The following is a 26,341-nucleotide window of genomic DNA, read 5'->3' as shown; positions in this document are numbered from 1 at the left end:
TTATTGAAAAAAAAAGAGAGAGAGAAAAAGAAGTTGTGTTTATAAAAACTAAAAATAGACAAATTTAGGATGGATCAAATGAAAATAAAAATAAGATTGCACAGCATAAAACTAGATCAGTCAGTAGTTGGCTGTAATCATATTACTTTATTTTTCATTCATAAACTAAATTTGCTATGCTCATTAAATGTTTTTATTTTATTTTGGATAATTTAAATGAGGTATTTAACAATTTTAGAGGAAAATGAATAAATGACATCATGGACAACACTTTATAAAACATATTCACTATATTTAATCATTATGGTGTAAACATTCTGCATATGCCCGCATACACAGTTACAACATATTTAAAATACATAATTAGAGAGTGGTATAATATACAGATAAAAAAACAAAAAACATTACATTATATAAATAAAAATAATGAATGCAGTTGTGCAAACATTTGCAGAATACATTCACATTAAGATTTCTCTAGCTTCAGGTATGTTTTTTTAGTTTACACTTTGCAACAAATTACGCAAAGGTTTAGTATGTTCAAATTCTCAAAGGCTGATGGTTTCGATTTCTTTAGAAATATTCACAAAGTTTTTTTCTCCCAAATATCAAATAACTTCAATAATGTTCTATGATATAAGCAAAGCAGTTCTTTCTGGTGTGTGTTAGCACATTATTGGGTTATTGTGCAAAAAAAAAAAAAAAACTTTAAAATCCTTCATTCCGTCGTTTTTTGTAAATTTCAGAGGTATATCCAGTAAAACTATGTCAACTAGAAGCTCATGCTTCTACAAGCTTAAGAATTCTTGCTCAGAGTTCTGCGTTTTCTGATCCTTTGCTTTAATGTCAGCGAGATGCGGATGGCTCTCGCTCATGTGAGTGAAACGATCTTGGAGATACTGGTTCCCCAAGCCCATGATGTGGCCTGTAGCCTGGCGGTGCAGATTAGCGACTTGAGCAGTGAAGTCCAGAGTGAAGGCGAACTTCACCAGCTCTGGTGCCACGACGGTTGGGCAGGTGTTCTTATTTGGAACTTCTGACTGAACATATTGATCAGCCATTTGCTGGAAGGATCTATAGGTGATCCTGTTCAGAAAACTGATCACGGTGCTGTTCTCTTTCAGCTGGAGGGACAGGAGACGAGAAAACATTAGTGGGAAAAAGGAAACAGGTAGACCTCCTTTAAATGCCACATTTCATACATTTGAAACTGAAACATACATTCTCAAAACAAAAGCAAAATGTCTCAGTAATCTTTAGTGATTTCAGAAGGAATGTGAAAGCGATACACTTACCCCGATATCTAGTTTGTCCCCTTCTTGTTTCATCAGTTCTATGATTCTCCTGATAACCTCTTCTTGTGAGACTATAGAAATATGATAGAACAAATTAAAGAATATTATAAAAGACTGTGCAACAACAAAATCACAAGAAAAAACAACATGAGACTAATGTCTGTTTGCTCATAATTCACTCTTTTCAGGTCTTTCAAAACCTGTGGGTTTCTTTTTCACTGAACACAAAAGATGATTTTTAAAATAATTTTCCGTACAGTTACAGGTTACGGTGGCGACAGAGGACAAAAAGTCAAAAGGACAAAAATCACCATAAAAGTAGTTCATACAATTTGTGTGCTGTATTCAAAGACTTCTGGAGCCTTTGTGTGAGAATTTGCAAAATGGAGAACAAGATTTGAGAACGAGAAGCAGAAGTTCAGAAGTCACTGACGTCATCCTTTTATGGCAGTTTTTGTCCTTCATGGTCACTATGAATTGTTAAATATATCTAAAATTCTCCTCACTAAAAAAATAACAGCATATGGATTTGGAACAACATAAGAATGAGCAAATAATTATTAAAATTTTAGTGAAACACTTTCAATTTGCAGCTTTATTGCTTAAGTGATAACCATTTATTTATCAAATGAAAATTGTCAAATTCAGTTCAAATCCAGTATGATTTTCTTTTTTGGTGGAACACAAAAGAACATATTTTGAAGAATGTTGGTAACCAAAGTGTACTGCAATAGAGACATTTCTCAAAATATCTTCTGTTGTGTTCCACAAAAGAAAGAAAGTGTTTTGAAACAACATGATTGCGAGTAAATGTGAGTAAAAGAAGTAAAAATATCCCATTCTTCTTCAGTTGTCTTGAGTAATTCAGACACTGTGACAACTAGCTGAACACTATACTGGTTTTTGGCGTACTTTCTATCAAATATTTAACCCATCTCATTTGCATCATTCAAATATAGTCTATTATAATAACACTCACTCTGGTCTGTTGGTTGAGAAGTGACATTGTCATCGGCTGGATTGTCTTTCACTTCATGCACGATTTTCTCCAGTTCCTCTGACACTTTCTCATAGTACGAGTTGGTGGGTTCCACCATCGCAACAGCTGTAAAAAGTCAAACTTATTTAGAATTGTTTTCCAATATATGCAAACTCCAAATTAATACAAAGAACATGCATAATACAGCTGCACATACATTGAGAAAATCTGAGATACATACATTTGGCAGTGGACATATCTCCACTTCGTCTCAATTTTAACGATCTCCTCTGCGACTTTTTCTTTTTCAAAGATTTTGAGTGGCGCAGGTTGACGTCACCTTTTGATTTGCCATCAGCTAAAGGCAAACAAGACATTTGGGGTGTTGAGGGTTGGGAAAGTGGGAGCTTTTCTTCAGTTCTCTGATGATCTTGTTCCTTTTCACTGCTTCCTTTGGAAAAAAAGCTCAAGAAAGTCTTCCATACAGTGGGTTTCTTAGTCTTCTTGCCTTCTTTGTCCTTCCTTTCCACTGTAGAAGACTCTGGCGTCTTTGAATGAATATCTCCAACAGCAACTGTACTAGTTTGGGGGGAAGCATCACTGTTTAGCCCACCATCCTCCTTGCCCTTATCCAAATATTGAAACCACTTCTTGGATTTGCCATTGGACTTCTGCGACCCATTAGAGCCATCGTTGCGACGCAGGCTGACTTTCCACTTTTTGGATTTCTTCTCAGAAGGCATCTCCTTTTTGTCCAGTTGTGGTTCAATGACAGGCTCATATCTAATGTCCTCATCTGAGATGGAGGCTTGTGAAGTCAAGTTCAGAGATGTATCACTGGAATGTCTGCGATCTCTTGTCCTCTGCTCAGTGATGAGGACCCATTTGCGTGATCTGTGCTCCTGCCTCAGAGGACATTGTGAGCCATCGTTAAGGCTGAAACTTCGCTTTACATACACCTCTAGCAACCGTTTCTTATCCTTTTCTCCAACTGACAGCAGTTGAGGGGTATTCTGGTCAGCTGAAATGGATGCCATGCTGTCATACTGTAAATAAACAACAATGCCAATTAACACTTATTTTACACAATATGTTTGAATCAGAATTAACTATAAAAAGAAGTTAAAACAGAAAAAGTGCATTATTTACTGACAAGTTAATCGTCCAGTTCTAATAATTGGCCAAATATCGTCCTATTGACAGCCTCACCTTCACTACTTTTTTAATCCCCTTTTGCGTTCCACAGAAGAATGACATTGTAAGGGTTTACATGATTTTCTCAAGTAAATGAAGTCAAAATTTTCATTTTTGAGTGAACTATCTGTTTAAGAATACCTTAAAATACCATGGCAACGGCACGCATATATTCAGCTAGCCACGAAAACACAACAAAATATGATATTAATGTGAACATTACTGGAATGCATCGAAATGTTCGAATAAACCAAGTTCAACCAATAAATCAGTTATTTGACTTACAATTTCTCGTACTCTTTGATGTTCGTCCTATCTCCAGTGGTGATAGACAGACTGTGCAAAGTCTCCGAGAAACCTTCGCCGTATAGGCAACGTTTCAACGCCCATTTTGAAAGAACCACCTATGAGCATGCGCTGTCTGCACAGGTGACATCACTCAGGTAGACTGGAAGGCTCGTCAGGTGATGTTTACAGTTTCGACGCAGTTTCTTCTCTCTGTTTTTACGCCAATAAGGAAATACCATTAGAAAATGATTTAAAATGAAACTATCCCATAATTCCAAATGAATTTGGAGAGGAACGGTTTAAACCAAGTTGTGCAATAACAGCTAATTAAAGCAATAAAACAACTATTAATTTTCTCCAAGTCATGAGTTTGGCTTAAATGCATTTATGCCTAAACCGTGACACAAAAAAAGAGATTGCATCATTCTGTTGCCTAGTTAGTAGGCCATTTACTGTGTGTTAGATTTCATGTAGCCTACTACACTAAACTGTTTATGAGGGCAAGAAATTCCTGAACCCTACTTTATGTAGAGACAAGATAAGACATGAAAAGTCTGACTCTGGCGCATAAAGAAAATTAAATCAAGACAGTTCAAGGAGTTGCAATATGATGAAATTTTCTTGGAATGGAATTTCTGATTTTGTGAAAAGTAATACTAGCTAAATAATGCACTAACAGCCTATTACCAGACAAAAATTCAGAAAAAAGTTACAAGTCATCCATTATGCTTTAAAGATATAGAAGATAAAAACAAAGATATGCACATCATAAACCATTTGGTTTTCAATTGGAAAACACCTAATTTGACCATTAATTTAACTTAACTCTATACATTCACATGTTGTTGCATGGAAATGAAAGAGAAAGAAAATCCATTCAGAGTCCAACAAGTTTGTCTGCTGTGTATTTGTTTACAGGCTGCTTGTCACAAAAAAAAAAGGACTTCAGAATAGATCTTCATCCTTTCATTAAAACAGATGTAACAATAGAAAGTCATTTATATAGTCTGGTGCTAATGATTCATATTTATTGTATTCATAGCAGTTTGCTGAATTGGAAAATACATAATAAATACATAACTGCAATAACATCTGTTTGCATATTACATTTATGTCCTAACAGACAATTTCTTACTTTCAAAACATGCAATGAGAGTACATCTATATTGTGTTTGTGATTATTACAAGAATACAAGTGTACCAAAGTGATGGCTTTTACTTTGTATACAGTACCAGAGAGTGTAGGTGTACATTACAGTGGTATCCAGTAAATGATGACAGATACACTTTTTCATAGCATAGTATATCATAGTACTTCCTGTATGGCTTATGCCAGATCCTTTGGCATTCTGTCTGTCTTGATATATATTTCTGCATATCACATAAATCTATTTCCATATGTGTAAGATGAATTAACTGAAGGCATCTTTTCTTTGTGGTCCATTTACACTAAACAGTTCAATACTCTGGCCACTAGAGGTCAGGATGTGTGGCAGCTGTTTTACAGTAATCATGACAGTTTCCTAGAAGGGTTTGACCTGTCACCTTGTTTTTACTCAATACCTTTTGCTTTACTGCACGCACACGTAAAACCTCTCAGTCTGGGAAATGGTGATTATAGCACACATAAACAAGGGGAAGAATGTTTTATAACTGAGAGGCACAGTAATTGCAACACAGCAATCAGCAAGCCATATCTGTCTGTCAGGTGTGGTTTATGGGAAATGCACTATGCAGACACCTTTGCACAAGGAAGTACCTGATTTGGACAGATGGAACTTTAATGCCACACACACACACACACACACACACACACACACACACACACACACACACATATATATATATATATATATATATATATATATATATATATATATATATATATATATTAAAAAGCTGAACATGAACTTTGTTGTCAATTTGGCATTCAAGTGAGGAATCCCTCAAACACATGGAGCGTGAGAGCAAACATAGACACACATCTATTCTCATTATTCCAAACCCATTTCAGGCAAGGACATGTAGGGACATACAGAAGATAAAGTACCTGTTTGTTAACAATGCATAGCTGGCAGGAAGCTCACCTTCCAAACACACATATGTTCTCAGACAGATGATTTATGTGTGCTGCATATTGCTTCTAAAAATACAAATGCTTACTAATGTTTTTCTTTAAACTCCTCTGTAATGATGTAGGCTTTTATAAATAAATGTGCTACTGTATGAAGTGAATCTGTTCTTTTGATACGCCTTAAAAGCCACTATTTAACATATTTGTTTGTGGGTTTTGTGTGTGTGGGTAGCTTGCAAATTAGGTGGGTAAATTAAAATCTGAATGTATAAGAAAATGCAGGCTATAGGTGTAGTGACTGGTCCACCATTTATAATGAAAAGAATGTCTCTCGATATGTACAGGTATAGCATGTCTTCTGCAGTTTACCAATAAAGTGTATTCATAATATTATATTAAAAATATTTATTTTTCTCTGAACTTTACTCTAGTTATTAGACCATCATGTGACCATTTTGAATTATTGAGTGAGACCAAAACATCATGTAAATAATGAATGAACAGGGTGTAACAAAGCTGGGTAATAGAGAGTCAGATGGACAGTGAAGCAACAGGGGAAATCCCTCATGAGATGAGTACCATTCATTAGTTGATTTTACAGCTTAATTGAGATGAGAGGAAGGGAGACCTAGCACGTTCAGCACGTGAACACCGATAGAGGATATTCCTGTAATCATATTACATAATTTTTTTTATAACATTACAGATCATAACTGGTTGATGAATCACACTACGAGCCACACTTGTCTAACTCTGAGAAAATGAACTTTTCGGGACTGTAGCGCACAGAACATAAAATGCTTTAATTTTAATTAAACATTTTATTAAAATGAGTGTGTGTATCTGTACATATTGCATGAAATATAATTATAGTTTTATAATTAATAATTTTATTTATTATATTATTCATTATTGTGTATGTAGTTTTTGTAAATTTATAATTTTGTAGGCTAATGGAAGTAGAATGGGTGTGGCTCAATTTATTATGATTTATTATTATTATTAGGTGTGGCTCAATTTTATTTACCGTACTTTGCGGTAATGACGTTCTCAAGGAGGCGCATGCGCACATGAGATGTATACGCGATGAAGAGGTAAGTCAGTTTTTGCAAGTCAGAATGACTTTCAGTTTTGCCTGAGACTGCCTCTACTTTAAAGCAGAATCCGTTCGGATACTGTCTGACACATTTGTGGGGTGTGATTAAACATTCAATACTCTACTGGACATCACATTTGATCTAGTAGGCCTACACTAAACTTTCTATCCACCCCGAGCTTTTGACTGAACTCATTTGCATAAAGAGTTTTGTTGATGTAAACTGTGTAAAATGTAATTTATTTCATAAAATGCGCATTGAGTATCTTAAAAAAGGTTTTTACTAACCTTTGTATACACAACTCGCTAATTTTAAGACAGACATCACTGGAAATAATGATAAATTGCAGTTCCGAAAGAGAATCACATGTTGATTCAATAACCACTCGGACTGATTCAGTGAGTCAATTCATTGAAGGATTCACCAGACCGATTCAAACAGAGTACAACGGAGCTATTTGAACAATGTCTCTACAATCTTAGCTCACAATGCTTTTAAGAAACGCAGCCCTGCCTCATCATTTGTTCATGAATCTGTCTTGTACCGCTGTTGAATGCAGTGTGCAAGAACAGCTCAATAGAAGTGTTTGTCATCATTTTGTGGTCTAGAATGTTTTTCCCCCTTAATTGAGATCTGATATTACAATGAAAAGTATCTTCTTTGTGTTTCTTTTATTTTAATATTATGATATAATACAATATTATATTATATTAAAGTAAAATTAATATCAAACAGGTTTTGTGTAACCTTTAGTTGATACAGTTGTTGTTAGGCTAATCTTCTGTAAACAGTGTGCTAGGTTTCCTGATGACTCTTTTTGTCAAGTAATATTTATTATGAGCTTGATTGATATAATCAAATGTGACTGAAAGTAGTGATATCTCAGTGAGTGAGTTGTTTACCGTATGATTACTCATTGAACATGAAATGCTGGCATTATGCAAACGACTGGGTGATGAGTACTGTGGAGTCAATTCTTCCTCTCATCTCATAAATTTTCCTTGTATATTACCATTGAGCTGAAACAGTTGTCCTACTACCTGATATCAAACTTGATATCCCCCTTTGTCATTGTTGGATAGTGTTACTTTAGAAGAATTAGTGGTTTAGACACTATTTCATTTTGTTCTGTCACTTTTATATATAATATATAATATATCAGTATGTAAATTGATTACAGTATATAATTATATGACATTTAACATTTAATTTTACAGATGAAGTTTGATTTATCACTATATTCCCCATATAAAAAGTAAAATTCCACTCCTTTTTCTATTAATCTAAATTCAGGACAGCGCCTGCAGTAAAGATAACTTCAGTAAAGATCACTGCTGTAAAGAGTTTGAAACTTAAGGTTGTCTCACCTCTAAACATATACACACATGGCCATACTGTACATCACAGTAGACTTATCTCTGACATGTAGAATTATAAGTACACATAGTCTACTCTCACTGGTAACTAATGTGCCATTCACACTTACAGCGATAAAATCACTGGAGGTCAATAGTCGGCATTCTGAATGTGGTATCGAGCGGTAAAACATAGCCGGTCACTGTTCGGAGTCTTGTTGTTAGTTGCCACATTGTTTTGCTGCTCATTTGCATGAAATTGAGCTTTCATTGAAAGTGAATGATGTTCTGTTGCATCACTCTAAATGTGTAAATCCTTAAAGGGTTAGTTCACCCAAAAATGAAATTTCTGTCATTAAGTACTCACCCTTATGTCGTTTCAAACCCGTAAGATCTTCGTTCATATTCAGAACACAAATTAAGATATTTTTGATGTAATCCGAGGGTTTCTGAACCACACATAGACAGCAACGTCATTGCACCTTTTGAGGTTCAGAAAGATAGTAAAGGCATTGTTAAAATAGTCAACAGGTTTGAGACAACATGAGGGTGAGTAATTATTGACAGAAATTTCATTTTTGGGTGAACTAACCCTTTAAAGTCACCATGAAATCAAAACTGACATTTTACGTCCCGCCCTACATTCTTCTCATTTCAGAAGCCATTTCACTCGGATATACTCTACAATAGGGAAGAAAAGACTTGTCAACTTCCATTTCATGCACTCTTGCAGTTCAAATAGTGAAGCATGATGCTGGCAATGCCAAGCTTGTGGGTTTAATTCTCAGGAAATGCCTTTAGAGGAATTAAAAGTTGGCATTTGGATAGAAATGCCAAATTCATAAATGTGAATACAGTGTGAGGACAGATGAACTTAATATTACTGCATACTTTTATATGCACTTGCAATGCATTTTTATCCAAACTGACTTAAAATGCATTCAAAATACACACATTATCTCTGGGAATTGAACCCATGACTTTTGTCATTGCAGAGCACAACCACAAACTAAACGATAAAAAACAAAAAAAGGTGTTAGGCTGATGAATGATGAATTCAGATTTCCAGGGAAAGTGTTGATAGTAATCTCCAAATTACTATGTCTCACCTTTCTTTGATTAAAACCGCAATCACCTCAAATATCGTCTGGTCTGCATACTAAAGTTACCGCAGTAATCAGGATTGCGTGAAAGTACAAATTGAACCACGCTCGGGTTATAGGGGTCAGTTTCTTTCACTTTCTGCCTGTTGTAGATGTAATCAGTCTTAGCCAGCCTTAACTTGCTAGTAACTTGCTCCAGCCACAGAGCTAGAGAGACCTGAACGGTCTAAACAGTGCAAGACTAGAACAAAATGGCTGGCCATTAATTGTTTATAACCACGTCTCTCTCCATACCCTGTTTGACCTTACTGTGCACCTGACCAGTTAAGTATATATGAGACTGAGGGTACCTCCAGGGTATTAAGGCGATTGCCGCCTTTGTGAGATTTTTCTTTCCCCAATCTCCTAATTGGTCCTATCAAGGGTTATCAGCATAGTGTCAGGTTTTAGAGATAAAAGCAGATAAAATTAAGGACACATCGTTTAAGGCACCTAGTCTGGACCGTGGTGTGACCGGTGTAACTGCTGAGGAGTTTTTCATATATATTTTAAGTATTGCTATTGTTTATTTAAAATATATTGTTTAATTATATAAATGGCAATGCATATCATTCCCAACTTACAAGCCAATGAGGATGCGTTTTTTCCTCCACTATTTTGTTTTGTAGTTTGACCATTAGCATAAAATGCTGAAATGAACAAGTATTAAACTTACTACCAAACGATTTAATTGCTTTGGTGGGGGACCGTCTGTTTGCACGTCTATTATTTTTATGACAAACAAATATTGCGATATCATACTTCAGAAATGACACCACTCAGATGACGGTCATATAATACCAAGCATTCGTCTTACATAACCACAAAACATTAATAGCATTCTCTTACATACTATATACATAGTTTGGTATTTGGTTACTTTGCTGTCTCACTGCTCAATATTTTAGTGTCTCAACTGGACTCTCACCTCCAGACAAGAGTGCTTCTTATGACTCGCTGTCAAATTACTGAAATCAATCATGTCTTGAAATAACTAGATGAAGCAAACAGAAAAAAAAAATGGCTGAGTCAATGTAATAAAAGTAGTGAATTTATGAGTATTAATTCAGAGGTTGCTTTAAAACATTTTAAGATATTAAAAAGTTTTTTTTTGTGCACATTTTTGACCTTTGATTCACAGCTGGATAAATGGATAAGGCATTTAAAATCTAGGGATGTTGTTTGGGTTTTGCTCAAATTATGGCCTTTCTGCAATAAAAGAATGCTATTTAAGGTGTTTACATGACCATAGTCATGTCAGATCATGTGTGCAAACATGCTTTGTATTCTTTCAACTTTATAAAACAAGAAAATGTTTTGTCCATATGCAGGAAGAATCATAAGAAAAAATACCTGTTAGTGGAAATACTGTAGTTTGGTAGGCAAATATGTCTGTCGTGAACCTCAAACTAAATCAAAATTTAGATTTTATATTGATTAGAAGTTGGTAATTCAGAGCAGATGATGAAAATGGCCATTACGTCTGAGTACTGTACACCATAACAACTCGGTCCACATAGACGGTGAGCTTTGAAACATTAATGCGTCCACACATACACAAACAAAATGCCCTTAAAGATTAATGTGCTCTCATTGTGGGATCTTGCACTGTTTAGTCTCCGTCCCCGAAAAAATCCACAGGTGATGCCAATAAATCATGGTCACACTCTCATCTGTCTCAGTGACCTGGACAAACCTTTTAAACCTCTCTAATACTGTATAAAACCTAATGAACTTGCTTAGAGTTGATCTTGTGTTCTATGAATAATAACACAGATGAGCAGATTTTCGATTTCAATGTTTAATTTATTAAATTTTTTTGCATAAATTTTTGTGTTGTAAAACATTTATATGGAAGAGGATTAGGGCCAAGCAATAATAAAAAAATAAAACCATCTCCAGATTAAAGTTGTTAAATTTCGAGAAAAAACTCGTTAAATTTTGAGAAAAAATTCGAGATAAAATGTTGAGAATAAACTCATTAAATTACGAGAAAAAACTAGTTAAATTTCGAGAAAAAAGTCGAGATAAAATGTTGAGAATAAAGTCATTAAATTACTAGAAAAATGTTGTTAAATTATGAGAACAAATTCATTAAATTATGAGAAAAATGTCGTTAAATTTCGAGAAAAAAGTCAAGATAAAATGTTGACAATAAAGTAATTAAATTATGAGAATAAAGTCATTAAATTACAAGAAAAAAGTCGTTAAATTATGAGAACAAATTCGTTAAATTATGAGAAAAATGACGTTAAATTTCGAGAAAAAAGTTGAGATAAAATGTTGAGAATAAACTCATTAAATTATGAGAATAAACTCATTAAATTTCAAGAAAAAACTCGTTAAATTTTGAGAAAAAAGTCTAGATAAAATGTTGAGAATAAACTCGTTAAATTACGAGAAAAAACTAGTTAAATTTCGAGAAAAAAGTCAAGATAAAATGGTGAGAATAAAGTCATTAAATTACAAGAAAAAAGTTGTTAAATTATGAGAACAAATTCGTTAAATTATGAGAAAAATGACGTTAAATTTCGAGAAAAAAGTTGAGATAAAATGTTGAGAATAAACTCATTAAATTATGAGAATAAACTCATTAAATTTCAAGAAAAAACTCGTTAAATTTTGAGAAAAAAGTCTAGATAAAATGTTGAGAATAAACTCGTTAAATTACGAGAAAAAACTAGTTAAATTTCGAGAAAAAAGTTGAGATAAAATGTTGAGAATAAAGTCATTAAATTACGAGAAAAAAGTCGTTAAATTATGAGAACAAATTCGTTAAATTATGAGAAAAATGTCGTTAAATTTCGAGAAAAAAGTCGAGATAAAATGTTGAGAATAAAGTCATTTAAATTATGAGAATAAAGTCATTAAATTACGAGAAAAAAGTCGTTAAATTATGAGAAAAAAAGTCGAGATAAAATGTTGAGAATAAAGTCATTAAATTATGAGAAAAAAGTCGAGATAAAATGTTGAGAATAAAGTCATTAAATTACGAGAAAAAAGTCGTTAAATTATGAGAACAAATTCGTTAATTATGAGAACAGTGTCGTTAAATTTTGAGAAAAAAGTCGAGATAAAATGTTGAGAATAAAGCCATTAAATTATGAGAATAAAGCCATTAAATTACGAGAAAAAAGTCTTTAAATTATGAGAACAAATTCGTAATTTAACGAATTTGTTCTCGTAATATAACGACTTTTTTCTCATAATTTAATGACTTTATTCTCAACATTTTATCTCAACTTTTTTCTCGAAATTTAACGAGTTTTTTTCTCGTAAATTAACGAGTTTATTCTCAACATTTTATCTCGACTTTTTTCTCGAAATTTAACGAGTTTTTTCTCGTAATTTAACGAGTTTATTCTCAACATTTTATCTCGACTTTTTTCTCGAAATTTAACAACTTTAATCTCGAGATGGTTTTATTTTTTTTATTATTGCTTGGCCCTAATCCTCTTCCATACAATTAATCGCGATTAATTGCACCCAAAATAAAAGTTTGTTTACATAATATGTGTTTGTATATTATGTATATAAATACACACACATACAAGTATTTATTTAAGAAATATTTGAATGTATATAAATATATATAAACACACCCACACACACATACATCTATATTATAATTATATTTTAAAGTATATTAAAAAAACATTATTTTAAATTGTAATAATATTTCACAATATTGTTTTTTTCCTGTATTTGTACAGATTTATATATATCCCATAAATCTTTTTTTTTTACACTTCAAAAGTGAAAAAAGTGCTTTGCATTGAAAACAGGAGAATGTTTTCAGCTTTTTAGTATAAATCTTTATTCAGTTTGCTGACGGTAATCCAGATTTTTGTTTAAAAAAAAAAAAAAAAATCACGAAAGCAGTACATGTGTTGCTGAGGGCACCAATTTTTCTTTAATGTTTGATTACTTTTTGTTTAGTTTTGTATGATAAACATATTTGATTTTGTGTTGTGTCGACACATAATCATACAATGAGGATCACACAATGAGTCCCTGTGAAATCACACAAAGATGGAGCCATTAAATTTAATATATATTTAATAAAAGGCACTCAGAATATCATGAATAAAATATAGTGCTTAAACAATCAAAATATATCATACAGCCATAGCATACATTCATAAGATGCTAAATGCCATAATGACCGCATAACACTGGCATTATCACCTTCGTCGGTGGGATAATCGTATAAAATCTAAATAGAACTCTCAGGATTTATCGAACAACGACTTTCAATATTACTATTGATATTTTGCCATACTGTGACATAAAATGCATGCTTAAGGGAATATACTTATACTGTTTTTTTCCATTGACACAATGGAGGGTTGATTTAAATGTCATATTTCAATACCTCTATTCAAAGCATGATCATTTTATCAAATTCATGAATCTCAGTGTTTTCATGCATCTTTTAAAATTTACAACAGCATGATAAAAAGCATTTCAAGTTCTATATTGCAATTATATGTTAATTATCTGAAAAATGCATTGTTAACTGCTGGCATAAGTTTAATTTTCAAGCTTCCCTGAAAAGTGCTGTATTGCTTTGCTTTAGTCAGTGCTGAAATGCTACAATCAAAATTTGCTTTGGAAACAAATATTTGTTCTCTGTATTTTTTCAACTTTGCTTTTTACAAAAACATGCAAATGTGCAATATGTTTTATGCGAATAAAGCAGGAAATATATCCTCATAAAAGCGAATTCCTGCAATAAAGAAACATCAAGTTATGGAGCACAGATTTCTATAGGCATAGTGTAATCACTAAAAAAATTAAAACAGTTGTCGTGATGAGCGTAACAGATCTAACTCTTACTCCAAAGACTTGTACTCTTATGAAAGACAATAATATCTCATAAGTAAAAATCTATTGCAATCATGGGCAAAGACAGACATATGCTTATTAGCATGACAAAAACTTTGTGTAATTGTTTTCATGTAGCTATGAATGTTACTAATATACTTGTAAGATAATTCTTCCTGTTCTGTTCATAATATAAATTGGTTACATTGTGTAAGTCCTGACGTTGCAAACATTTACAAGTAAGTCTTTAGGCTGGATGATATATTCACTGCAATCTTTTCCATCTTTTAGTGGCTGATCGCTCATTGGTTTCACTATACTACATGCACTGTGCGATCATGCTCTCTGCCTTAATGGCTTGTCAACTCAGCTTAAATTAGTGTGATACAATTGAAATCTGTTCTTAAATAACACTTGTTGCCTCCAACAGCAGAACCAGCCTAAATTAAAGCTTCTTTTATGTGTACTCCGTTTGACCATCAAGTATCGTTTTAGTCTATAACCCATATAAATTCATGCTTAAATTCTTGTGCGTTTTCCAGCCATACATATCGATGTGCATAACAAGTAAGGCTGATAGTAGGCCAATAAAGCCTTTAGTTAAAGGAATAAGTGCTGTGTATCCTACTGGCTATCATCAATGCTTTCATATAGATTTGGTCAAACAAGAGACAAGATATGATATGAAATTGCCAAGAAAAGGTATGTACAAAAACTTTAAGTCAGCATAGAAAGATTTTTTTTAAAAACCCTAAAGATAGAGTTGTGTCTCGTTCTGTGTGTATACTGACAAAAATAGAAACACCAGAGGAAATGTGGGACGAGCAGCAAGCAGATGCTGCCACAGCACGGTGGGTCATCCAAATATAACATACTTGCATGCGTAAGATACTGTATTTAAATTCAAAACAGACCTGATTATGAATGACAACTACCAGGGCTGTTAAGAAGAGACATTCGGTGACATTGAAAGATGGATAACAGTTTGGCATAAGCTTTTTCTCTCACAAGCAGCAGGGACAAAAGGTGATGTCAGTGCAAAACTCTAAAGGAACGACAACATCAGCAAAAGGTGGTGCTGGGTGGATGCTCAGAGTGCAGATTCATGATTCCTCGGCATTAATTTGAGGGACTCGGCAACACAGGCACTTAATCGCGATTAATTAAATGCTTGTTTTGACCTCAGTCAAACGCAGCCGTTTGCCTCGTAAATGATGACATGAGTACTTTTTTTTTGTCTTCTGTGATTCATATTCCTTTTCAGTTCAGTGCATTTCAGTTTGTATTTCAGTAAAGCCTTAAAGGGATGTTCCTTACAATATTTTTTGCTTCCTTTTTGTAGATAGTGCTTCTGAGGTTTTATAGTCATCCATCTGTGTTTTTAGCAGCCTTTGGCTAAAACAGCATCCTGTTCGAGTTCTCCCATTGAAACAGCACATTCTGCAAAGGTACTGTTGGTATATGCATAGCATTAGGTATATATGTAGAACTCTTAAGCAGTTGTCAAACCATAAAACTGAGAGTTTCTAAGTGCATTGTTGTACAGTCATTATTGCTAGTCATGTGAAATATACCAATCCTTATGGAATGCCATTTTTTCCAGTCTGCCAATTCCCGTTGCTCTTGTCCAGCGAGTAATTGCTTTCATACTTCTCCTCAGCGCTGCTTTTCTGATTTGCAGCAGCCTCAGCAGCAGCGTCAATCACGATTTTGTCCGCCTGCTCCGTTTCACGATGGTAGAAGTAGTTGAAGTTGGAGACTATGACGGGAACGGGAAGTGCAATGGTCAGCACACCAGCAATGGCACAGAGGATCCCAACCATCTTCCCCCCCAATGTGATAGGGCACATGTCACCGTAGCCGACTGTCGTCATAGTGACCACAGCCCACCAGAATCCTTCCGGGATGCTCACAAACTGAGTATCAGGTTCGTCAACCTCAGCAAAGTAAATGGCACTGGAGAAGAGGATGACGCCAATGAAGAGGAAGAAAATAAGCAAGCCCAGCTCCCTCATGCTGGCCTTCAGGGTTTGGCCTAAAATCTGTAGGCCCTTGGAATGACGGGACAGCTTGAAGATCCTGAAGACACGCACTAATCGGATGACACGTAGCGTGGCCAGAGACATGTTCTGGCCGGCGGTGGGGTCTTCTCCGTGGGTGGCCATCAGTTCTGTTACGACGGTAATGAAGTAGGGCATAATGGACACAATGTCAATGACATTCATGATATTGCTGAAAAATTCACTTTTGCTAGGGCACACCACAAAGCGTACCCCAAGTTCAAAACAGAACCAAATGATACAGATGGTCTCCACCACAAAGAAGGGGTCAGTAAAGACAGAGGCCAAGGCCTTAGGATGAGGAGTAGGGGACAGGAGCGTGCCATTGGCGTCACGGGTTAAGTTGACAAACGCAGGTAAAAATTCACGTTCATCACGGAACTCCGGGAGCGTCTCCAGGCAGAAGATACAAATAGATATAGTGATGACAAAAACAGACACTAAGGCCACTGACCTGGCAGCGCTGGAGCTCTCTGGGTACTCAAAGAGCAGCCAAAATTGACGGTGAATCTCACTGGTTGGGAGTTGAGGCTCAGGGTCTTTGATGAAACCCTCATCTTCCCTGAACTGTTCCATGACCTCATGCCCCAGTCGATAGAACACTATCTCATCCGCAAACACATCCAATGGCACGTTTGCTGGCCTCCGAATCTTACCTCCGGACTGATAGAAATACAAGATTCCATCGAAGCTCGGGCGGTTGCGATCAAAGAAATATTCGTTCCTCATGGGGTCAAAGTAGTCAATCCTTCTCATGGGGTCTCCCAGCAAGGTATCTGGGAACTGATTCAAAGTTTTGAGTGTTGTCTCGTACATCATCCCTGAGACATTGATAACCACTTTTTGTTCGCCCTCTTCGAGTTTCTCCTTTTCTGCAAAGTAGTCCTCGCTACAATCCTTGGCTACTTTTCCTAGGAGAGCCTCATTGGGACTGCCCTCGCTGCTCATCAGAACCTTCCAGTTGGAGATCAGACTGTTGCAGCTCGAAGTTCCTTTCTTGCTGAGTGTTGGTGGAGAGGCTGGTGTGTGCCTTGGACGTCTTCCTCTCTGAGGTGAGTGTGTGGGTGAATTTATGCCACAGGTCCCCTGTTTTGGTTCCGGGGCATCTGAGGTGGGTGAGGTCGGATATCCCGAGTCGCTCGGGTCTCCCAGGTTGATTCCGATGTCGTCTAGGTTCTCAAAATTGACTAGAGGAACCTCCATGGCCTCCCTCCCCTCCCTGGGGCTGAGCTCAGGCTCCTAACCCAGGATGAAATGACAGACAAGCAGCCAAAAGCACAGGCCAGCCAGCCCACTGTGCACCTCAAAGTGCGAAGAGATCAGGGAAGATTCAGGCTGGTTCTGCAGCAGAGAGCCGAATCCCAAGATAGTGTCACCTGATCTGCAGATAAAGACAAAGGGAACAAACCAGTTGTGTTATTGCATGGAAGATAAGGTTGCACCTTAGTCAGGCTAGAAAAAACAAAGCAATCTAAATTAATGTAAACTCTACAACAAGACAACGAAAAAGGAACAAATAGAGATTTTATTTTTAGCACCATTATTTTAATCAAAGTATAAAATCGCAGCTAACATGATGCACACACCTGCAGTCCATTCAAAATCGTCATCATTTATTCACCATCTTATTGTTTTAAATCTCTTTGACCTTCTTTTCGAGGCTTTCAAAACTATCATGAAAATATAATGAAAGTCTTGAGCGTGATATTCCACGTCTTCTGAAGCTTTGTATGAGAAACAGACTGAAATTTAATAGTGACTTTAACAGTCATTGGATCATTTGGATGTGTTAACAAATCATTCAAACCTCATGTAAACAAATCCAACACTTCTACCAAATGAATCAGTTAGCTCTACTTTTCTCACAAACTCTCATTTACACCAAAAAAGAGCTGAAGCATATGTCATGAATGATTTTCAGTGAATAACGACTTAATTGAACAAATATTGTGATACTTAAATGGCACTTTTTAAGGTTACAGGTTTAATAGCGTAGATCATATCATTAAGGTGAGTAAATGATGACAGAATTTTCATTTTTGTTTAAACTAACACTATAAGGATATACAACTAATAGATACAACTAATAGTATTAGTCTCTCCTTGAAAACTCCTTGAATGTGCCTAAACAAACATAAATAATGCATTCAAACTGAACATGTTTCCCTGTCCTCTCTGTCTACTGCCAAGTGTGCTTGAGAGCTGAGAACGGCACTTAATCATCATTTCTCCTTATGGCTTCAAGTTGCAGCACACACACAATTTAATTCACATCTGTTTTGTAGTACAAGCATTAAAACAGCAGTAGACCTGTACCTGCACTGCTGCGTTGCCTATGGAATTATTATTGGTCAACAAAAGAGACCTTTGTCAGATTCAAAAATTGTAAGCAGACACAAACCTGTGGTTACAGACATATTTGGCATGAGTTTTGGGAGAGAGTCAGAAAAGTTTAATTAATTCAACCCTCCAGATTCAAACATATATTTTAGGGTTAGTTCACCAAAAAATGAAAAAATAGTAATCAATTACTCACCCTTATGTCGTTCCAAACCCGTAAGACTTTCATTCAATTTCGAAACACAGATGAAGATATTTTAAATGAAATCTTAAGAGATTTCTGTCCCTCCATTGACAGTCCACACAACTACCACTTATAAGTATTGATCAGCGAACATAAACAGAAGCTCAACCATACTTGCTTGATGCGCAAGAACAAAACTCCTTGTTCTTACGGAGCTCAATCGTGCTGCATAACATACGAGAATTTACCTTATTGGTTCTCACACGTCTAGCAAGCATTCTTGAGTTTCCGTTTACCATATCTGATATGTGCATTGATGAATGTTTATATGTGAATAAAAGCCTAAATTCAGTCTGTTCATCATATGTGACCCTGGACCACAATGCCATTTGAGTCATAAGGGTCAATTTTTTTTTTAAATTGAGATTTATACATCATCTGAAAGCTGAATAAAACAGATTTCCATTGATGTATGGTTTGTTAGGATATTTGGTCGAGATACAACTATTTGAAAATCTGGAATCTGAGGGTGCAAAAAAATCCAAAATATTGAGAAAATCTCCTTTAAAGTTGTCCAAATTAAGTACTTAGCAACACATATTACTAATGAAGGGAAATAAATGCAATATTTACAGTAGGAAATTTACAAAATATCTGGTCCCACTTTATATTAAATGGCCTTAACTACTATGTACTTACATCAAAAAATAAGTACAATGTACTTATTGGGTTCATATTGAATTGCAAAACACTTTTGCTGCTATTGAGGTGGGATACGGGTAATGTTAGGGAAAGCTTTGGTGGTATGGGTAGGTTTAAGGGTAGGGATAAGGTGTAAGGGATGGGTCAACAGTGTAATTATAAATGTAATTACAGAAATTAATTACAGATGTAATTACATGCAGGTGTTTTTAAAATATAAGTACAATGTAAAAGCATGTATGTACACAGTAAGTGCATTGTATCGAATGATTAATTTAAATGTAAGTACATAGTAGTTAAGGCCACTTAATATAAAGTGGGACCAAATATCTTAATGGAGCAAGATTTTTACTTAATATCCTAATGATTTTTGGCAAAAAAGAAAAATCGATAATTTTGACCCATACAATGTATTGTTGGCTATTGCTACATATATACCTGTGCGACTTGTGACTGGTCTTGTGGTCCAGGGTCACATATAAAGTGATCGTGTGTCTTCAGAAAATTTGGACCATACCACTCCATTCATATGGATTAGTTTTACGATCCCTTTATGAACTTTTTGAAGCACCAAAGAGGTAGTTGCGTAGCTGTCATTGATGGGACCGAAATCTCTCAGATTTCATTAAAAATATCTTCATTTGTGTTTTGAAGATGAACGAAAGTCTTACGGGCTTGGAATGACATGAGGGTGAGTAAATGATTACAGAATTTTCATTTTTGGTTGAACTAACCCTTTGTTTCATGTTTAATATTAATATTCATGTTAGTATTTTTGATAGCTTCTGTGCCATCGGTTCCCATAAACAGTAATTTTGACTTATTATTCAAATACAATGAACATTACAAAGAAACCAAAATGTATTTTATTTACAAAAGACACATAGATTTAATTGATTCCATATAAAATGTGTTATTTAAACTGTAAAATTGCTTCAATCATCAATCATTTTTAATCATCTGTGGGACTACTGTTCTAGGTGGATGAACTTCTTATCTGTTACCAGTAGGTGGAGTTTCAGGTATTCAGGTACAGTATTTCAGCAATGTGTGTTACATCACTTCCTTTTCTGTTATCCTTGCACATATGGAGTGAAAGTCACTGTGTTTACCAGCTTTACATATTCACAAAATTAGTTATTGAGTTTTAATTTTATGTTATTTTCAAATTATTATTATTTATTTATTATTATTATTTTGGAATTTATTCTAAAGCAATTGCCCCATTAACTTCCATTTTCATTATAATGTGAAGTTTTCTGTGCATTATGTTTTAATGGAGTAGCAACTGACTGTTGCAGCCAAATAGTTTTTGTAATGTTAATGATTGTTAACTTATTTATAATTAATATGTATTATTTTTTTAATTCATGTAAACATAACTTAAGTTGCATAAGTTATTTATACCAATTGGAAGTACAACATCAAGAGCGATCTTCTATGCACCAGTGACCTACATTACAATATTAGTTAAAGTAATTATTATTGTTTGTACAATCTGATGGGCGAGTTCAAATTATTTTCAGTGTTAATCGACAACATCTGTGACATTTTATGTTGTTCAAGCCAGAACATTCCATTAATATACACATTCAACATTCCAAATCTGACTAAAGCCGCTTTTGTATTCCAGTACTGTTCCTCTCAGGGTCTGCCTCCTGCCAGGGTCAAAGGTACAGGTCAAAGGTGTAGTTCAGGCCTCTTATCTACAGCGTTCTATTTTCCAGAGTTTAATAGAGACAGGTAACCATAACCTGAACAGAGGATTTAAACAGCTACCCCTGGTACCACTTGACACCATAGAACCCACAGCCGCCAAAGAGAAAAGCTTCTGGCTCCATGACAGCTTGTGTGGCTACACTGGAAGGTAACGCACACCTCTCACCTTCGCTCCGCGTTATATTCCATTGACCCTATTAGTATACAGCAGGGCCTATCTTTTCCATTGTCAGAGGAGTATTGTTGGATGGGTGGGTTACATGAGCGTTCTGTTTCATTTGGCCACATTTTTTAGAGCATTGGCAAGATGCACCTAGTTTATATGGTAAGTTCATGTCTGCAGTGCTGGTGTTTAGTTTTGCAGGAAAAGTTTCAAACTGCCCAAGGATGAATAACTGCATCACACTGCTTAAACTGTTACTGTTATAAACCCAGCTGTAGCGGCCAAATATCTGACACTGTACAGTATCTGGATCTACCTTAAAGGGATAGTTCACCCAAAATTAATTTCTCATTTTTTTTCCCAAACCAAAATGCATGTCATCCTTCTGCAGAACACAAAAGACATTTTTTTTTGTCTGTACAATGAAAGTTATTGGGATTCAATGTTGTTTACAACATTTTTCAAAATGTATTCTTTTGTGTTCCACAGATGAAATAAGAGTTTGGATGAACTTGAGGGTGATTAAATGATCACAGAATTTCTATTTTTAAACGAACTATCCATTTACATATATTCTATTCAAGAAACATTTCGCATCTTAAATGTTCCTCTACTGCCTGTATTTTCCTAGTATACTCTTCTCAGACAGACTTATGTTACACAACTGTAATATTTTGTGCTGCCATTGTTAACCATATCCCATGCACTCTGCACCTTTTGTTTATTTATTATTTATTGTACTTCTTTATATTTATTTATTTCCTACATTATTCAACTGTAACTGCTACGACCTTGTGAAAGCAAAGGAAACTAATCTCATTATACCTGTTCAATGACAATAAGGAATTCAGTGAGACTTGATTGATGTGTGTGTGTGTGTGTGTATGTATAATATATATATATATATATATACACACACATATATACATATATACAGACATACACACACACACACACTATGATATCAGCACAACTGCAGGGTTTACAGTTCTTTACAGAGATTCCCATATAACGGTACAGTAATGTTGCGAGGACAGGTTGGACAAAGGTTACAAGTGACAAACAAATGCTTCCGTCCTTATCCTGCAGTGCTTAGTCTGGGGAAAATGCTGAAGATGTGAAAACGCTCCACGGACAGAGATGACATCTATATCCTTCAACTGCGCGTGAGTGTGTGTGTGCTCACGTGTGTCTAGAAGATTGATCACCAATGTGTGGGAAAGTTTCCTCACATGCATCACAGGTACAAACCCATTGTTTTGTTTTAAGCACCTCTGGGGCTGGTCACTACCATGTGCACGTGTACAGGCACATTATATAAGTACTGTACTGTATGTGCTAGATTGTATGTATAACTTTGTGAAAATACGGTATCATATATCTGAATCATCACAAATCATCCTGGCTCGAATCACAGAAATATAATTAGACAATATGCTATAGCTGTCTTAGTCTCAAGTCGGACAGATATTACCAGATTCGTAGCAGCACAGAAGGCTGTCTAACATACATTTTCAGCTTAAAGAGTTAGTTCACCTGTCATCGTTTACTCACTCTCGTGTTGTTTCAAGCTGTATGATTTTCTTTCCTCTGTGGGACACAAAAGATATTTTTTTCAAGAATGTTTTGGTGACCATTGACTTCTATTGTATGGTCAAAAACAAAACAGACATTTCTCAAAATATTTTCTTTTCCGTTCCACAAAAAGTCATACAGCTTGGAATGACATAAGGGTGAGTAAATTATGACATAATTGTTATTTTTAGAAGAACTCTCATTTTAAGTTGAAAATGTATATGTTAGACCTGTGCTGCTACAAATCAGGTAATATCTAGCTGTTAAAGGGACATTATCCCTTTAAAGTATTTGAATACATTAAAATTAAGTATATAGTAGTTATAATGAACCACATAATTCAAAATTTTACTAACACAGATATTTAAATTTACATATCTAATTAAATTTTCATTCCAAACATCCCTCAACTTCTTGCTCAAATCCAGCATCAAGCCTACTGGTTATAATGAACCACATAATTCAAAGATTTACTAACACGGATATTTAAATTTACATATTTGAGTCATAAACTTTCTTTCGGTCAGGGTCCAATTCTCACTCTAACTATTAACTACAACCTTTGCCTCAAAAAACTCCAAATTACTGTTTATTAATAGTTAGTAAGATAGTTGTTAAGTTTAGGTATTGGGTAGAATTAAGGGATGTAGAATATGGTCATGCAGAATAAGGCATTAATGTGCTTTATAAGTTTTAAGAAACAGCCATTATCCTAGTAATATGCATGCTAATAAGCAACTAGTTAATAGTGAGAATCGGACCCTAAACTAAAGTTTTACCAAATTTTAATTCCAAATATCCCTCAACTTCTTGCTTAAATCCAACATCAAACCAGACAACAAACTATTTCTAATTCTAACCTTTATCTCACTCCTCACTTCTTAAAGCCCGATATACAATCAGACCTCACAGCGCATACTGTATAAAATAATGTTGCTTGACAGAGAGAACAAGATCTTATTTTATCTTTCTTAACTTCCATAACAGCTCCATTCACATCCAATGAATTCTTTTCTATCAAGAAGGGATCAATAACAGCATCCAAAGGACAGAAATCACATGCTTAAGCCCATTTATAAAAACAAACACGGACAAACGCTCAAAGAAATACCCACCAGGAAGAACCTCTGGGGTAGGACGGTCCTTCTGTGAGCACTCTGATCCAGGATGAGTGGGGCTCCTCTTTTTGCCTCTGTCCCTCTCTAGCCTTGCTCCTCTTCTCAGGCTGCATTGCAATCAGATTTCTGCACACCCTTGTGTTCTGTTTAAGCTCGCTCTCTTTCAGTAATCTTATGCCTCCTGAGTAACTTGAGACCCACGGCTGCCATCAGGGAGACGCACGAGCTCACACACACACACCTTACCTTTCGCATCTGGCTTGGCTTTAAACCTTAGACCAGGTTCTCCTTTCTGTGTGCGTCTCTCTCGCTTTCTGTCTGTCTCTACTTGGGTGCCGAAGTGTTGGGGTGTCAGAGGAGGACCCCACAGTGCTGGAGCCGGCAAGAGCTCTGCGGGGCAAACAGCGCTGAGTAAAGGACGGCGGGACTTGAGCTCCTGCAGAGTAAGCAAACAGAGCAACATCTCCAGGGCGCGAGAGCACGCACACACATACACGCACTCGCAGACTCACAATTACTCTCACTCGCGCTCGTAAGTTACATAGACGTACAGTATGCAGTTACACAGACACTAGCATACTACAGTACTAATTCTATTATTGTATATGTTGGAAAATCAACTTGGAATGTGGAAATTTTCAAGTTTATACTTAGAAAAGTGCAAAGGAACAGCACTCAACATTAAAATTCCAACTCGGAAACCTTTAGTTTCACGGAATTGCCCTGCAAACATCCTGGCACTGAGAAAGATGACCTCAGTTAATGGTAAACATTGACTTTAAAGCAAATAAATTACATTTATGAGTTAATATTTACATTACGTGATATTTGTAGAGACAGATGACATGTCAAGTACGATTATCCCATCTGGCTTTGAATGGAACGTAGCATTATTGTGTAGAATATTGTATTTCACAGTGCAATGTGCTTTGACTTTTACCATTCCAGTGGATGAAAAGGAAGTAATATCCATTACATTCTCTTTCTTGACTCATTTGATGGCCAAAAGGTCATTCTTACATACACTACTGTTTAAAAGTTTGGGGTCATTAAGATTTTTTAAATGTTTTTGAACAAAGTCTCTTATGCTCACAGAGGCTGCATTTATTTGATCAAAAATACAGTAAATTTGTGAAATAGTATTACAGTTTATAGTAACTGTTTTCAATTTGAATATATTTTGGAAAGCTAAATTTTCAGCATCATTACTGAAAAAGTGTCACATGATCCTTCAAATGATCAATCATTCTAATATGCTGATTTGCTGCACAAGAAACATGTCTTATTATTATCAGTGCTGAAAATAGCTTAATTTTTTAATGGAAATTTTGGCATGTTTTTTTGGGGGGGATTGTTTGATGAATAGAAATAAAAAAAAAATGTATGAGTTCAAAAGAATTTAAAGCATTTATTTGAAATATCAATCTTTTGTATCTATAAATGTTACACATTTGATAACTGTTGATCAATTTGATGCATTATTGCTAAATCAAAGTATTAATTTCTTTTAAAAAACCTTACTGACCCCAAACTTAGAAGAGGTAGTGTAAAATTGGATTAAACTGGACCTATAATGCCCTAAAAGTCTCTGGTGTCCGCAGAATGTGTCTGTGAAGTTTCAGCTCAAAATACCCCACAGATTATTTATTATAGCTTGTCAAATTTGCCCCTATTTGGATATAAGCAAAAACATGCCGTTTTTGTGTGTCCCTTTAAATGCAAATGAGCTGCTGCTCCCGGCCTCCTTTCCAGAAGAGGGCGGAGCTTTAACAGCTCATGCTTCGGTTGCTCAACAACAACAAAGTTGGAGAATCTCACGCAGCCAAAATAAGGATTGTCAGTAACAGTGTTCAGCCTTACATTGTTCAAACCAGAGCCGGAAACTGATGGAGAGACTCAGGAAGAAGTTACAACTTTTAGAATGCAACTGGATGTTTCTGAATGATTAGTAGATAAATTTATGTAGTTGCTGTGGAGTTGATTCAGCTCATTATGACATAAAACGACGGCATGGCAACAACACTCTACTACAACAACTCTTCCTCTTCTCTAAAGCAGCCCAACATGGCCTCACCCCCTTTGTTGTGTGTTCCTGGGGACAGGGTTTATGTAAATTTTAGGGTTAGTGATGTCACTAGATGTTGTTTATGCTCAAACAGCAACATTACACACTAAAGTTAAAAAAGTGAAATCATAATCAACCACGCCTTTAAATTCAGCACTTGCTGA

At 35.4% G+C, this 26,341-nt stretch overlaps 2 protein-coding genes and 1 long non-coding RNA gene across 3 annotated transcripts; 1 reads left to right on the top strand and 2 right to left on the bottom strand.

The window, feature by feature from the left end:
• Positions 1-92: 92 nt before the first annotated feature.
• Positions 93-3,888, bottom strand: LOC125273548. Its single transcript, XM_048199014.1, has 5 exons — positions 3,754-3,888; positions 2,516-3,320; positions 2,275-2,400; positions 1,296-1,366; positions 93-1,124 (listed from the first exon to the last, which is right to left on the bottom strand). Exons 2-5 carry the CDS (start codon positions 3,309-3,311, stop codon positions 789-791), a joined length of 1,329 nt encoding a protein of 442 aa, XP_048054971.1. The 5' UTR covers positions 3,312-3,320; positions 3,754-3,888; the 3' UTR covers positions 93-788.
• Positions 3,889-13,262: 9,374 nt separating this feature from the next.
• Positions 13,263-25,108, bottom strand: LOC125273546 (potassium voltage-gated channel subfamily A member 10). The gene is made up of 2 exons (XM_048199013.1): positions 24,110-25,108; positions 13,263-17,692 (listed from the first exon to the last, which is right to left on the bottom strand). Exon 2 carries the CDS (start codon positions 17,512-17,514, stop codon positions 15,832-15,834), a length of 1,683 nt encoding a protein of 560 aa, XP_048054970.1. The 5' UTR covers positions 17,515-17,692; positions 24,110-25,108; the 3' UTR covers positions 13,263-15,831.
• On the top strand, positions 16,949-22,822 carry LOC125273547. The gene is made up of 4 exons (XR_007186094.1): positions 16,949-17,083; positions 17,227-17,363; positions 21,265-21,404; positions 22,509-22,822. It is a non-coding gene; the product is annotated as an uncharacterized LOC125273547 (long non-coding RNA).
• Positions 25,109-26,341: the final 1,233 nt, after the last annotated feature.

The sequence above is a fragment of the Megalobrama amblycephala genome, linkage group LG8 (genome assembly GCF_018812025.1).
Source record: "Megalobrama amblycephala isolate DHTTF-2021 linkage group LG8, ASM1881202v1, whole genome shotgun sequence".
In the NCBI taxonomy this organism is placed as follows: Eukaryota; Metazoa; Chordata; class Actinopteri; order Cypriniformes; family Xenocyprididae; genus Megalobrama; species Megalobrama amblycephala.
Note: the sequence above shows the minus strand (reverse complement) of the source record. Positions and strands in the feature narration are given on the sequence as shown.

Coding starts and splice junctions, on each gene's coding strand:
- LOC125273548 (XM_048199014.1), bottom strand. CDS start 3,311: ATGGCATCCATTTCAGCTGACCAGAATACCCCTCAACTGCTGTCAGTT. Junction 2,401..2,515: donor AGATATGTCCACTGCCAAAT/GTATGTATCTCA, acceptor GACTTTTTACAG/CTGTTGCGATGGTGGAACCC. Junction 1,125..1,295: donor GGGACAAACTAGATATCGGG/GTAAGTGTATCG, acceptor CTGTCCCTCCAG/CTGAAAGAGAACAGCACCGT.
- LOC125273546 (XM_048199013.1), bottom strand. CDS start 17,514: ATGGAGGTTCCTCTAGTCAATTTTGAGAACCTAGACGACATCGGAATC.